The sequence below is a fragment of the Gorilla gorilla genome, chromosome 7 (genome assembly GCF_029281585.2).
Source record: "Gorilla gorilla gorilla isolate KB3781 chromosome 7, NHGRI_mGorGor1-v2.1_pri, whole genome shotgun sequence".
Lineage (NCBI taxonomy): Eukaryota > Metazoa > Chordata > Mammalia > Primates > Hominidae > Gorilla > Gorilla gorilla.
In genome coordinates, this window is record NC_073231.2 from 49660802 (window position 1) to 49675697 (window position 14896).

The window sequence follows — 14896 nt, forward strand, 5'->3', positions numbered from 1 at the left end:
TTGACCCAAGTTGCAAAGCTAGTAAGTTGCAGAACTGAGATTTGAACCTGATTCCAAAGTGGATAGATTTATCCACTATATTAGATTGCTTTATTATGATTTTTTAAAAATTCATGGGACAAATTTTATTGAGCAACTGATATACTGAAAAAAGCATACTCTGTGAGTTAAGAGACTACAGTTATAATCCTAGTTTTTCTAGATGTTTTGACTGTGATTTTAGGTATACACCCAATTCATTAAGAGATATTAGCTTCAAGCAGGGGTAAGGGAAGGAGAGGAGGAGGGGTAGAGAGAGAGACAGAGGGTTAAACAGAAAATTTAATATGAGATATTAAACAAGCCCAACTTCCCATATCCTGAAGATATTGAAACAAGTGAATGAGTATGTTCTAAAACTTACAACTTTCTGTAGGATTGATATCTATACCCCATTTTTTTCTCAGCAAATAACAGAAAAGTAAGTTAATTACCACTCTCTTTCTTTCTTTCCTTCTTTTTGAGATGGAGTCTCACTCTGTCACCACGGCTGGAGTGCAGTGGTGCAATGTTGACCTCCACCTCCCAGGTTCAAGCAATTCACCTGCCTCAGCCTCCTGAGTAGCTGGGCTACAGGCCCACACCACCACACCAAGCTAATTTCTGTATTTTTAGTACAGACGGAGTTTCACCATGTTGGCCAGGCTGGTCTCAAACTCCTGACCTCAATTGATCCACCCAGCTCAGCCTCCCAAAGGGCTAGGATTACAGGCGTGAGCCACTGCACCTGGCCTACCACTTCTATATAATATGATTGAAAGGCAGACTTACAAAAATTTATCTATTGATGAAGATAATGAGGACAAGACCTTTATAAATACATTTGCATGCTCTCTTGGTTTTAGCATACACCGCTGTACCTCATTAGTCAAACTCTATTGGAGACTGATTTCAGTAATAAAAAAAACTCCAGTCTCCTGCACAGAAGGCTCTGCATAAATTAGTCTTTCTCTATTGTAATTCCCATCATGATAAATTGATTCTGTCCATGCAGCGGCAAGGTGAACCCACTGGGTGGTTACAAATCTGGGGGCTCGTCCAGGAATGCCCTTGTGACTACCAGCCCATGGTTCAGTAGCCCCACTCTGGCAATGGATCCAGAGGCCAGCCCAAGTGGCTGCCTAGTTCTCTTGGACTGGGGGTTGACTCTGCTACTCTTGGCAGGGTGCTGCCCACCCAATGTGCATGGATTTAATTGTAATACGGAAATAGTCCTGGTGAGACATCCCGTAAGTGTAGCCCCCTCACAGGGTATCTGTAGCTCCATGGCAGAGTGTCTGTAGCTGTAACTCCATTACAAGGTGTCTGGTTTGGTGAGTATCCTAGGCGTTGCCAATGCCTCCTTCTTTCTCCCAAATGGTTCGGTAGCCCGATGATGGGGTGTCTGTCCACAGCCCCATTGTGGGGTATCTGTTTGTAGCTCCACCACGGGGTGTCTATCTCAGTTCAGCTCCTTCAGGGGTCTTGGTTTGTCTATAGCCCCATTGTGGGGTGTCTGTCTCGGTTCAGCTCCTGGGAGTCGTGGTTGGCTCTCCCTAACTAGTAGGAAATCTTGGTTCAGGAGACTTCTCCTTAATCAGGAAGATTTCAGGGAGATTTCTCAGACTAAGAATAGGAGGATAGTTTAGAAGAGATGCTCTTGGAGTCTTGATTAGGAATCTGATTTGGAAGGCCTTCTGTCCATCTTGTCTTAGTGTATGTTCGTATATGTGGAGGGGATCTCAGAAGGAATTGTCGATGGAAGTCCCACAGTCCTAACTCAGAGAACTTTCCTTGTCTGATTACATTCCATGAGCCCGAAAAAATGCTCAACAGACCTGTCTCAGGGTGACTATCCGCTCTTCACCTTGCCCAGAGATCACCCATTGTGAATTACCATTCAGAGGTCATCCTTCCCCACCTGGAGGAGATCAAAGACAACAGGGGACCAAGAGGAGAAAATGTGAGCTTGCCAGGTTGATATTGGGTGCTGAATGAGGTGACTGGTGTCTGTTTTGTTACATGTATTTTGCTAGACGGAAAATGTTAATTCAGTTTCCCATGCAGCCCATTAGGCAACATCTTGCAAAATTGACAATCTTTTGTCTATGGTTCCATAAAACAGAAAAGGTGGCTTTTGTAAAGTGGCTTGAACCCCACAGCTATGGCACATCAAGCAGGGTCATCAAAAGTTGCTCCATTCTTCTGGAAGCTGCAGAGAAAAGGAACCTGGAAACCTGGTATGCCAGCAAAAAAAAAAAAAGCATATGAAATTCTTACCAGCCGAGTTTCTGGTCTCTTTCTCTCTCTGTCTTTCTCTGTGTGTGTATGTAAATGGTAGACATCACTATTTGTCTCCTCTGCATGAGTCTGATTGATAGAAAAAAGGATTTGTGAAACTAGTCTTAGGCTGTAGCAAATCTGGTGTGCTTTGTGCTAAGAATTTGTCTTTCTGTGTCATTCTGTAATAGGTATCACAGGATACAATGAGGGTTTAGGGCCCCTATAAGGCTGCTTTTCAAGCCAGCCCAGCAGGCTGGTCAGTTACAAACTTTGCTGTGGGACCCTGACACCAATACTGGATGAAATTTCTCTATCTTGTGTTGTGTCCTTAAGAGCTTAACCTTGTGACCATGTGGGGATACTTTCCCTTGGTTTCTGCCATCCAGAGGACGGTAATTTTATGGTTCATATCATAGCCCTAAAATTATCTTGAGCAGTTAAGAGCCTCGGCAAGCTTGAAATTGGCTGCTTTAGACTTCTTCTGGGAAGAGCAATAGAAACTGCTCAATGCTGTGTAGCTCAGTAGCTAAGGCTTTGTCTTTTGACAATGGTAGTCCAGATTCAATTCTTGGCTTCCGGAATAATTTCTCTCTCATTTATTATTTGTGTAACTTTGCCACATATTAAGGTTTTCTTCCCCTCAATGATCGCTTCTGAGTTCCTGTCTTGAATTTTCCTTTCTCTGAACTACCCTTGGGGAGATTATAAATCTTATTTTAAAAAAAAATGCTTACCATCTCTTTAAAACACTTTATGCATCCATGGTTAAGTTATAACCTTAGTTAAAAATTATTAATTTCATGTGGAAAATTACCTGTGGTAGAATTCAAAAGCCAGAATTATTGGCTGTTCTGGCTAGAGTCTGGTAATAAGAAATTTAAAAGAATTTTTCTTTAGAAAAAAAGAGCTCTATGGAGAAAACTGTAAAGGGTTCTAAAAAGGTTTATAAAAATATTACCTTATGGTCAAACTAATTTAAACTACATAGATTTATAATATTTTATTTTAAAAACTAGCTTTAACATTGAAGATGCACTAACGCAAACATGAAATTTGGTTTTCTCATTTGAAAAAGATTTTTATGTAATATTAAAAGATAATGAAAGGGTTTTTTTTTGCCCCTTTGGGTAAATGGCAGGGAAAAAGGGGGAGGAAGGACAAGGTTATCAGTTGGCCTCATGCTATCTCCATTGGGTCTTGTTTGGAAAACTAAAACTCTTCAGAGTAAAGGGTTTTGCCTTTAAAAACATATTTTTTTCGAGTTACCACCTCGGATAAGTAAATAAACTGTGATCCTGTTTTGTGATATCCAGTGTTTTAAGCCTTTGATATTTGACAAACTTTCCAAAATCAAATTATAAAGTATGTCACTTTCTGACCTAATTAATCCTTTAGACATTAGGTCCCCTGAAGTCCAAAAATGACGTGTTGGCTTATCTGGTATAAAAATCATACAGGAAGCACTATCAAATTTAAAATGGTGTTTGGCTTTCCTTGGGCTGTATTTGTGTAAATGTGTTATAGGTATATGCTCCAAAATTATGTGAAACTCCTATAATTCTGATATGACTTAGTATATGATGTCATTAATAATTATAATTATGTTAAATTATTGTGTACCACAGAGGTAACAGATTTTCTTGTCAATTGTGTCTTTAACTATGGCTGCCCTAAGATTTTTTGTCATCCATAGGCAATTGTTGCCTATTTTGATCCTCTTTAAATGGTGGTTTCCTAATCAGCTACAAAACTTTGACAGGTGCTCTTGAATGCAAATTTCTTATAACTTTGGAATTTATGACATTAGAATAAAGAGAAAAAACTTCCAAGACTCCCGCAGAGAGTTGAAATGTTCATGAATATCAAGCAGAACAGGAGTTAACTGAACTATTAGAAGACTAAAGTAATCTTTTTCTGACTTTTTTGCATAAAACATTGCTGATCCTTTTTGTTTTCCAGAGCCAAGAAAACTTTTCTTTTGAGCTATTTATAGCTTTTAACAATTTAGTAAAATACATTCCTATGAACAAAATTTGGAGCATATTTGTCTCTCTACCTTGGAAACTATTTGTGAGTATTCTCAACTTACGGCAGTATAGTTATTTGCATAAGTGCCATAAGAATCTGTTTTCTTTTGTAACAGGACACAATTGGAGAAACTGGTTATTTTACCAAGGCTTTGACTGGAATGGCATACTTTCTTTAAATAATCGAGGTTGACTTATAGAGCCAATAACAGCCCCTTGGGAAATCTGGCCTCATACCCTGTCCACACAGTCCCTGTACGAGGTTCCTGACCTGTGGTAAGTAAAGAATGTCACTTTCTAACAGGCCTAGCCCAAGTTATCCTGGGACCTCAAGAGGAGAGGAATTTTCCCAACTCATAGGTATTTGAGGTACAAGCCCATGGCTGGGCTCGGCTTTAAAATATCTTATCCGAGATTCCTTACGGAACAGAGTTCACCAAAGCCAATTTTAAAAAGCCTATGTGAAAAATAATCTTACTGCACTGTATGCAATAATCAGGCCAATTACAAGAAGACTAAAGTTCATTTTGTAAACAAATTAGTTCTATCATGATTTGTTTTTAATAAAAATGGGGACTGGAGAGAGAAAAATTATGCTTCAAAAGAAAAAACTATAGTACACCTGTTGTTAGCTGTTCTTGAGTTTTTTTCTGCAGTTTGGACAAAATCCTAAATTCTTTGTGGGCTACAAGTTCCCAAACTAATGCTCTCAGATTTTTTACTTTTAAAACTGGGAACTGCACTCCTTATCCTACAATCATCATTTACCTTATAGTATGCTATTCCCTTAAATGCTGTACTAAAACTATAAATGACAATACTAACGCCTTTAACATGCAAGCCTTGGAAGCCCAGCCTGCCCTGTGTGAGTATGATCAGACAGTTGCAAAGTGGTTCCACTCCTCTCACCTTGGGGTCAACACCTGCCCCCACTATGCCCTTGATCAGCAGGAAGAAGTTAGAGAAGTCTTCGCCCTTTTTCCATCTTCATTAGCCAACACCTTAAGATTAAGAGTTATAAAACCTAAAGAGAGGGATTGAAACCACCATTGCAAAATTACACCTTAGACAGTGAAAGAGACCTGACCTAACCAATTCCATCTTGCTTCTAACCTCCAAGCTCTCCTTGTTCATTCCTGGGCAAAGGTTGATCTGACTTTGGGAGGAACATAGTTTCTAGTTTCTAGTTTAAAAAAAGATAACAGGCCTTTCCCAAAACAAGCCTCTTTCTTGCCTGGAGATTAGACTGCCTTTGTAGGACTAACAAATTAGCCACGAGATTAGAAATTATAGTTTAGGAGTCATGCAGCTGAAAGCTACAAGATTCTGACCCTACCTGAACTGCTCCTAAGATCAGTGCTTGAGATATTTTGCAGACCTGCACTTAATGGATCAGGTGGCACTACCCAGATCGATAAACTGACTCATCTGATCTTGTAGCCCCCACCCAAGAACTGATTCAGCACAAGAAGACAGTTTCTCCTCCCCATGATTTCATCACTGACCGGACCAATAGGCACTCCCAGCTCACGGGCTTCCCCTACCCACTAAGTTGTCCTTAAAAACCCTGATCCGCAGGCCAGGCGCGGTGGCTCATGCCTGTAATCCCAGCACTTTGGGAGGCCAAGGCGGGCAGATCATGAGGTAAGGAGTTCAAGACCAGCCTGGCCAATATGGTGAAACCCCATCTCAACTAAAAATATAAAATTAGCCAGGCGTGGTGGTGTGTGCCTATAGTCTCAGCCACTCAGGAGGCTGAGGAAGAAGAATCGACTGAATCCAGGAGGCGGAGGTTGCAGTGAGCCAAGATCGCGCCACTGCACTCCAGCCTGGGTAACAGAGCGAGACTCTGTCTCAAAACAAACAAAAAAACTCTGATCCCCAAATGCTGGGGGAGACTGACTTAAGTAATAATAAAACTCTGAGGTCCTGAAAAAAAAAAAACTTGTCTTCTTTAATTCAAAAATATTTTAGTTAAAATATAATTTTCCCCTAAATTGCCCCATGATATCTTTTTTATAATGTTTTAATTTTTATCCAATTAACACATAAACAAAGGGACTTCCAGAAGTTCATGGAAAATGTAACTAAAAGATAAAAACAAAAAATATAAACTTAATTTTTTAACATAAGCTCCATCAAGATCAAGACAATTCTATAAACCATAATACCAGCCATATAGTCCATCCCAAAAGAATCGAGGGTCCTGGAAATTTAACCATGTCAATGCAGTCTTTTTTATATTATTAACTTAAGAATAATGGGTGCCTTTTAACAGATTTTTTTAAGGAAACAAAAAGAAGTCAGAAAAATCCAAATCAGGACTGTAAGGTGGATGTCTAATGATTTCCCATCAAAACTCTCACAAAATTGCCTTTGTTGAGAGGAGGAATAGGAGCATTGCCATGATGGAGATGGACTCTCTGCTGAAGCTTCCTTGGGCTTTTTTCTGCTAAAGCTTTAGCTAACTTTCTCAAAATACTCACCATAAGCAAATGTTATTGTTCTTTGGCCCTCCAGAAAGTCAACGAGCTAAATGTCCTGAGCATCCCAAAAAACTCTTTGGTACCTTTGCTCTTGACCAATCCACTCTTGCTTTGACTGGACCACTTCCACCTCTTGGTAGCCATTGCTTTGATTGTAATTTGTCCTCAGAATCATACTGGTAAAGCCATGTTTCATCTCCTGTTACAGTTCTTCAAAGAAATGCTTCAGGATCTTAATACCATTTGTTTAAAATTTTCATTGAATGCTCTATTCTTACCTGCAGCTAATCTGGGTGCAAGAGTTTGGGCACCCATTGAGTGAAAAGTTCGCTAAACTGTAATTTTTCATTCCAAACTCTGTGTGCTGAACCAAGTAAGAGGTCTACAGTGTGGGCTATAAATGTTTCTGCTGTTAATTGTCAGTCCTCTGCAATTCAGGCACGAACAAAATTAATTTTTTCTTCATGAATTGACACGGATGATCTGCCACTAAGGTATTCAACATTGTTTCATCCATTCTTAAAATGAGCTATTTGTAAGCTGCTGATTTCTTTGGGGCATTGTCCCCAAAATGTATTTACAAAGTATCAATGATTTCACCATTCTTCCAACCAAGCTTAACCATAAATTTGATGTGTGTTCTTGCTTCATTTTTAATATTAACAGAATTCATATTGCTGTGATGGGGTACTTTTCAAACTGCTACCTTGTCCTTCTTAGTGCCTCAAATTGGATTCTGCTCAGACACATTATAACAAGTTAGATTGAGTTTATCTGGGTAGAAAGAAAATGTAAAATCCATTCGTAGTTTTTTTCATAATATGCATTTTCCATGAACTTTTTGTTGTTGTTTTTGTTGTTGTTTTGTTGTTGTTGAGATGGAGTCTCACTGTGTCATCCAGGCTGGAGTACAGTGATGCAATCTAGGCTCACTGCAACCTCCGCCTCCTGGGTTCAATTGACTCTCCTGCCTCAGCCTCCTGAGTAGCTGGTATTACAGGCGACCACTACCATGCCCAGCTAATTTTTGTATTTTTAGTAGAGACAGGGTTTCACAATGTTGGCCAGACTGGTCTTGAACTCCTGACCTCAAGTGATCTGCTCGCCTCAGCCTCCCAAAGTGCTGGGATTACAGCCATGAGCCACCACACCCAGCCTCACGAACTTTTTTAAGTCCTCTCATACATCGTTTTTTTTTTAAAGACAAAAAGTTCTACAGAGTATATAAGAAAAATGGCAGTACCTTGCTCTACATCTCCTCACCCCTCAATTGTAACCCCCAGAAGAAATCACTATCAACTCTTCTAGCTTTTCTCCTGACATCTATTGTCATATTTATAAATAAAATACATATTGTGCTGAATTTATTTTGTACACTGTTTATTGATTTCCTATTTGGAAAGAGGAAATGTTAACACATATACACATATATACACACACTTCTTCCATTTTCCTTTCCCTCCCCCATCCACCCAAAAGAGCAACATCACAATTTTTGGTAAATAAATATTTGGTGTTTGCCTTATGATATGGTTTGGCTTTGCGTCCCCACCCAAATCTCATCTTGAATTGTAATCCCATAATTCCCACATGTCATGGGAGGGACCCGGAGGGAGGTAATTGAATCACAGGGGAAGTTTCCCCCATGCTATTCTCATGATAGTAAGTTCTCATGAGATCTGATGGTTTCATAAAGGGCCTCTGCCTTCACTTTGCTCTCATTCTTCTTCCTGGTGCCACGTAAAGAAGGATGTGTTTGCTTCCCCGTCTGCCATGATTGTAAGTTTTCTGAGGCCCCTACCAGCATTGCAGAACTGTGAGTCGATTAAACTTCTTTATAAATTACCCAATCTCAGCCAGCTCTTTATAGCAGCATGAGAACATACTAATACAGTAAATTGGTAACAAAAGTGGGGTGCTGCTATAAAGATACCCAAAAAAAGAGAACCCAGACTAAGATGGCCAAATATGAAAAGCTCCAGTCTGCAGCTCCCAACAAGACCAATGCAGAAGGTGGGTGATTTCTGCATTTCCAACTGAGGTACCAGTTCATCTCATTGGGACTGGTTAGAGAGTGGGTGCAGACCATGGAGAGCGAGCAGAAGCAGGGCGGGTTGTCACCTCACCCATGAAGTGCAAGGGGCCAGGGACCTCCCTCCCCTAGCCAAGGGAAGCCGTGAGGGACTGTGCTATCAGGCCCAGATACCATGCTTTTTCCCACGGTTTTTGCAACCCGTAGACCAGGAGAACCTTCATGTGCCTACACCACCAGGGCCCTGGGGTTTCAAGCACAAAACTGGGCAGCTATTTGGGCAGACACCAAGCTAGCTGCAGGAGTTTTTTTTTTTTTTTTCCTACCCCAGTGGCACTTGGAACACCAGCAAGACAGAACTGTTCACTCCCCTGGAAAGGGAACTGAAGCCAGGGAGCCAAGTGGTCTCACTCAGTGGGTCCTACACCCAGGGAGCCCAGCAAGCTAAGAACCACTGACTTGAAATTCTCGCTGCCAGCATAGCAGTCTGAAGTCGACCTGAATGATCAAGCTTGGTGCAGGGAGAGGCGTGCGCCATTACTGAGGCTTGAGTAGGCGGTTTTCCCCTGACAGTGTTGAGGAAGCCCAGAAGTTCAGATTGGGCAGAACTCACCACAGCACAGCAAAATGGCTGTGGTCAGAGTGCCTCTCTAGATTCCTTCTCACTGGGCAGGGCATCTCTGAAGAAAAGGCAGCAGCCCCAGTCAGGGGCTTACGGATAAAATTCCCATCTCCCTGGGACAGAACACCTGGGGGAAGGGACGGTTGTGGGTGCAGCTTCAGCGGACTTAAAAACGTTCCCACCTACTGGCTCTGAAGAGAGCAGTGGATCTCCCAGCACATCGTTTAAGCTCTGATAAGGGACAGACTGCCTCCTCAAGTGGGTCCCTGACTCCTGTGCCTCCTGACTGGGAGGCGCATCCCAGCGGGGGTTGACAGACACCTCATACAGTAGAGCTCCAGCTGACATAAAGCTGGTGCTCCTCTGGGACAAAGCTTCTGGAGGAAGGAGCAGGCAGCAATCTTTGCTGTTCTGCAGCCTCCGCTGGTGATACCCAGGAAAACAGGGTCTGGACTGGACCTCCAGAAAACTCCAGCAGATCTGAAGAAGAGGGGCCTGACTGTTAAAAGAAAAAACTAGCAAACAGAAAGCAATAAAATCAACATCAACATCAACAAAAAGGACACCCAACCAAAAACCACATCCAAAGGTCATCAGCATCAAAGAGCAAAGGTAGATAAATCCACAAAGATGAGGAATAACCAGCACAAAAATGCTGAAAATTCCAAAAGCCAAAATATCTCTTCTCTTACAAAGGATAGTGGCTCATCTCCAGCAAGGGCACAAAACAGGATAGAGAATGAGAATGAGTTTGAGGAATTGACAGAAGTAGGCTTCAGAAGGTGGGTAACAACAAACTCCTCTGAGCTAAAGGAGCATGTTTTAATGCAATGCAAGGAAGCTAAGAACCTTGATAACAGATTACAGGAACTGCTAACTAGAATAATCAGTTTAGAGAAGAACATAAATGAACTGATGGAGCTGAAAAACACAGCACAAGAACTTCATGCAGCATACACAAGTATCAATAGCCAAATCAATCAAGCAGAAGGAAGAATATCAGAGTTTGAAGATCAACTTAAAGAAATAAGGCATGAAGACAAGATTAGAGAAAACAGAATGAAAAGGAATGAACAAAGCCTCCAAGAAATATGGGACTCTGTGAAAAGACCAAAGCTACGATTCACTGGTGTATCTGAAAATGATGAAGAGAATGGAAGCAAAGTAAAAAAAAAATTTCAGGATATTATCCAGGAGAACTTCCCCAACCTAGCAAGACAGGCCAACATTCAAATTCGGGAAATACAGAGTATACCCCTAAGATATCCTCAAGAAGAGCAACCACAAGACACATAACCATCAGATTCTCCACGGTTGAAATGAAGAAAAAAATGTTAAGGGCAGCCAGATAAAAAGGCCAGGTCATCTACAAACAGAAGCCCATCAGACTAACAACAGATCTCTCTGCAGAAACCCTACAAGCCAGAACACAGTGGGTGCCAATATTCAACATTTTAAATAAAAGAATTTTTAACTCAGAATTTCATACCCAGCCAAACTAAGTTTCATAAGTAAAGGAGAAATAAAATTCTTTACAGACAAGCAAATGCTGAGGGATTTTGTCACCACCAGGCATACCTTACAAGAGCTCCTGAAGGAAGCACTAAATATGGAAAGGAAAAACTGGTACTAGCCACTGCAAAAACACACGAAATTATAAAGACCTATGACACTATGAAGAAACTGCATCAACTAATGTGCAAAATAACCAGCTAGCATCATGATGACAGGATCAAATTCACACATAATAGTATTAACCTTAAATGTAAATGGGCTAAATGCTCCAATTAAAAGACACAAACTGGCAAGTTGGATAAAAAGTCAAGACCCATCCATGTGCCATATTCAGGAGACCCAGCCTCATGTGCACACATAGGCTCAAAATAAAGGGATGGAGGAATATTTACTAAGCAAATGGAAAGCAAAAAAAAATCAGGGGTTGCAATGCTAGTCTCTGATAAAACAGACTTTAAACCAACAAATATCAAAAAAGACAAAGAAGGGCATTACATATTGGTAAAGGGATCAATGCAACAAGAAGACCTAACTATCCTAAATATATATGCACCCAATTCAGGAGCATCCAGATTCATAAAGCAAGTTCTTAGAGATGTACAAAGAGACTTAGACTCCCACACAATAACAGTGGGAGACTTTATACCCCACTGTCAATATTAGATCAATGAGACAGAAAATTAACAAGGATATTCAGGACTTGAACTCACCTCTGGACCAAGAGGACCTAATAGACATCTACACAATTCTCCACCCCAAATCAACAGAATATACATTCTTCTCAGCACCACACAGCACTTATTCTAAAATCGACCACATAATTGGAAGCGAAACCCTCCTCAGGAAATGCAAAAGAATGGAAATCATAACAAACAGTCTCTCAGACCACAGTGTAATCAAATTAGAACTCAGGATTAAGAAACTCACTCAAAACTGCAAAACTACATGGAAACTGAACAACCTGCTCCTGAATGACTACTGGGTAAATAACAAAATAAAGACAGAAATAAATAAGTTATTTGAAACCAATGAGAACAAAGACACAACATACCAGAATCTCTGGGACACAGCTAAAGCAGTGTTTGGAGGGAAATTTATAGCACTACATGCTCACATCAGAAACTGAGAAAAATCTAAAATCAACACCCTAACATCACAATTAAAAGAACTAGAAAAGCAAGAGCAAACAAATTCAAAAGCTAGCAGAAGACAAGAAATAACTAAGCTCAGAGCAGAACTGAAGGAGATAGAGAAACGAAAAACCCTTCAAAAAAATCAATGAATCCAGAAGGTGGTTTTTTGAAAAGATTAACAAAATAGATACACCACTAGCAAGACTGATAAAGAAGAAAAGAGAGAAGAATCAAATAGACACAATAAAAAATGATAAAGGGGATATCACCACTGATCACACAGAAATACAAACTTCCCTCAGAGAATACTATAAACACCTCTATGCAAATAAACTAGAAAATATTGAAGAAATGGATAAATTCCTGGACACACATACCCTCCCAAGACTAAACTGGGAAGAAGTCAAATCCCTGAATAGACCAATAACAAGTTTTGAAATTGAGGCAGTAATTAAGAGCCTACCAACCAAACAAAGCCCAGGACAAGAGGGATTCACAGTTGAATTCTACCAGAGGTACAAAGAGGAGCTGGTACCATTCCTTGGGGAACTATTCCAAACAATAGAAAAGAGGGACTCCTCCCTAACTCATTTTATAGGCCAGCATCATCCTGTCACCAAAACATGGCAGAGACACAACAAAAAGAAAAGAAAATTTCAGGCCAATATCCCTGATGAACATCGATGCAGAAATCCTCAATAAAATACTGGCAAACTGTATCCAGCAGCACATCAAAAAGCTTATCTACCACGATCAAGTCAGCTTCATCTCTGGGATAAACAGCTGGTTCAACATAGGCAAATCAATAAACATAATTAGTCACATAAACAGAACCAATGACAAAAACCATATGATTATCTCAACAGATGCAGAAAAGGCCTTCAATACAATTTGACACCCCTTCATGCTAAAAACACTCAATAAACTAGGTACTGATGAAACATATCTCAAAATAATAAGAGCTATTTATGGCATATCCATAGCCAATATCATACTGAATGGGCAAAAGCTGGAAGCATTCCCTTTGAAAACCAGCACAAGACAAGGATGCCCTCTCTCACCACTCCTATTCAACACAGTATTGGAAGTTCTGGCCAGAGCAATCAGGCAAGAGAAAGAAATAAAGGGTATTCAAATGGGAAGACAGGAAGTCAAATTGTCTCTGTTTGCAGGTGACATGATTGTATATTTAGAATACCCCTTGTCTCAGCCCAAAAACTCGTTAAGCTGAAAAGCAACTTCAGCAAAGTCTCAGGATACAAAATCAATGTGCAAAAATCACACGCATTCCTATACACCAATAATAGACAGAGAGCCCAATCATGAATGAACTACCATTCACAATTGCTACAAAGAGAATAAAATGCCTAGGAATACAATTTACAAGGCATGCAAAGGACCTCTTCAAAAAGAACTACAAACCACTGTTCAAGGAAATAAAAGAGGACACAAACAAATGGAAAAATCACTCCATGCTCATGGATAGGAAGATTCAGTATCGTGAAAATGGCCATGCTGCCCAAAGTAATTTATAGATTCAATGTTATTTGAATAACCATCAAGGTACCACTGACTGTCTTCACAGAATTACAAAAAACTACTTGAAATTTCATATGGAATTTAAAAAAGCCCATATAGCCAAGACAATCCTAAGCAAAAAGATCAAAGCTGGAGACATCATGCTACCTGGCTTCAAACTATACTACAAGGCTACAGTAACCAAAACAACATGACTGGTACCAAAACAGATATATAGAACAATGGATCAGAACAGAGGCCTCAGAAATAACACCACAGGTCTACAACCATCTGATCTTTGACAAAAACAAGCAAAGAGGAAAGGATTCCCTATTTAATAAATGGTGTTGGAAAACTGGCTAGCCTTATGCAGAAAACTAAAACTTGATCCCTTCCTTAAACGTTATACAAAAATTAACTCAAGATGGATTAAAGACTTAAACCTAAAACCTAAAACCATAAAAACCCTAGAAGAAAACCTAGGCAATACCATTCAGGACATAGGCACGGGCAAAGTCTTCATGACTAAAACACCAAAAGCAATTGCTGCAAAAGCCAAAATTGACAAATGGGATCTAATTAAACTAAAGAGGCTCTGCACAGCAAAAGAAACTATCATCAGAGTGAATAGGCAACCTACAGAATGAGAGAAAATTTTTGCAGTCTGTCCATCTGACAAAGGGCTAATATCCAGAATCTACAAGAAACTTAAATTTACAAGAAAAAAAATCCCATCAAAAAGTCAGTAAAGGATATGAACAGACACTTCTCAAAAGAAGACATTTATGTGGCCAACAAACATATGAAAAAAAACTCATCATAACTGGTCATTAGACAAATGCAAATCAAAACCAAAATGAGATACCAACTCACACCAATTAGAATGGTGACCATTAAAAAGTCAAGAAACAACAGATGCTGGAGAGGATCTGGAGAAATAGGAACGCTTTTACACTGCTGGTGGGAGTGTAAATTAGTTCAACTATTGTGGACAGTGTGGTGATTCCTCAAGGATCTAGAACTAGAAATATCATTTGACCCAGCAATCCCATTACTGGGTATATACCCACACGATTATAAATCATTCTACTATAAAGACATGCACATGTATGTTTATTGCAGCACTATTTCCTATAGCAAACACTTGGAAACAACCCAAATGCTCATCAATGATAGACTGGATAAAGAAAATGTGGCCCATATATGCCATGGAATACTATGCAGCCATAAAAAAGAATGAGTTCATGTTCTTTGCAGGGACA

General features: G+C 40.0%; 1 protein-coding gene across 8 annotated transcripts in view; it reads right to left on the minus strand.

Moving 5' to 3' along the window:
• The window catches only part of XKR9 (XK related 9), an 80417-nt gene that overhangs the window by 17462 nt on the left and 48059 nt on the right, over positions 1 to 14896 (minus strand). Inside the window, exon 4 of one of the 8 annotated variants that reach the window (XM_055349617.2) lies at positions 440 to 2255. The exons of 6 other annotated variants lie outside the window; for them this stretch is intronic. In XM_055349617.2, the coding sequence (XP_055205592.1) occupies positions 2191 to 2255 (65 nt within the window). In that variant the 3' untranslated portion in view covers positions 440 to 2190. Of the gene's footprint in view, positions 1 to 439; positions 2256 to 5066; positions 5353 to 14896 lie in introns of those variants that run through there. One more of the 8 variants, XM_055349613.2, reaches the window with a different exon arrangement.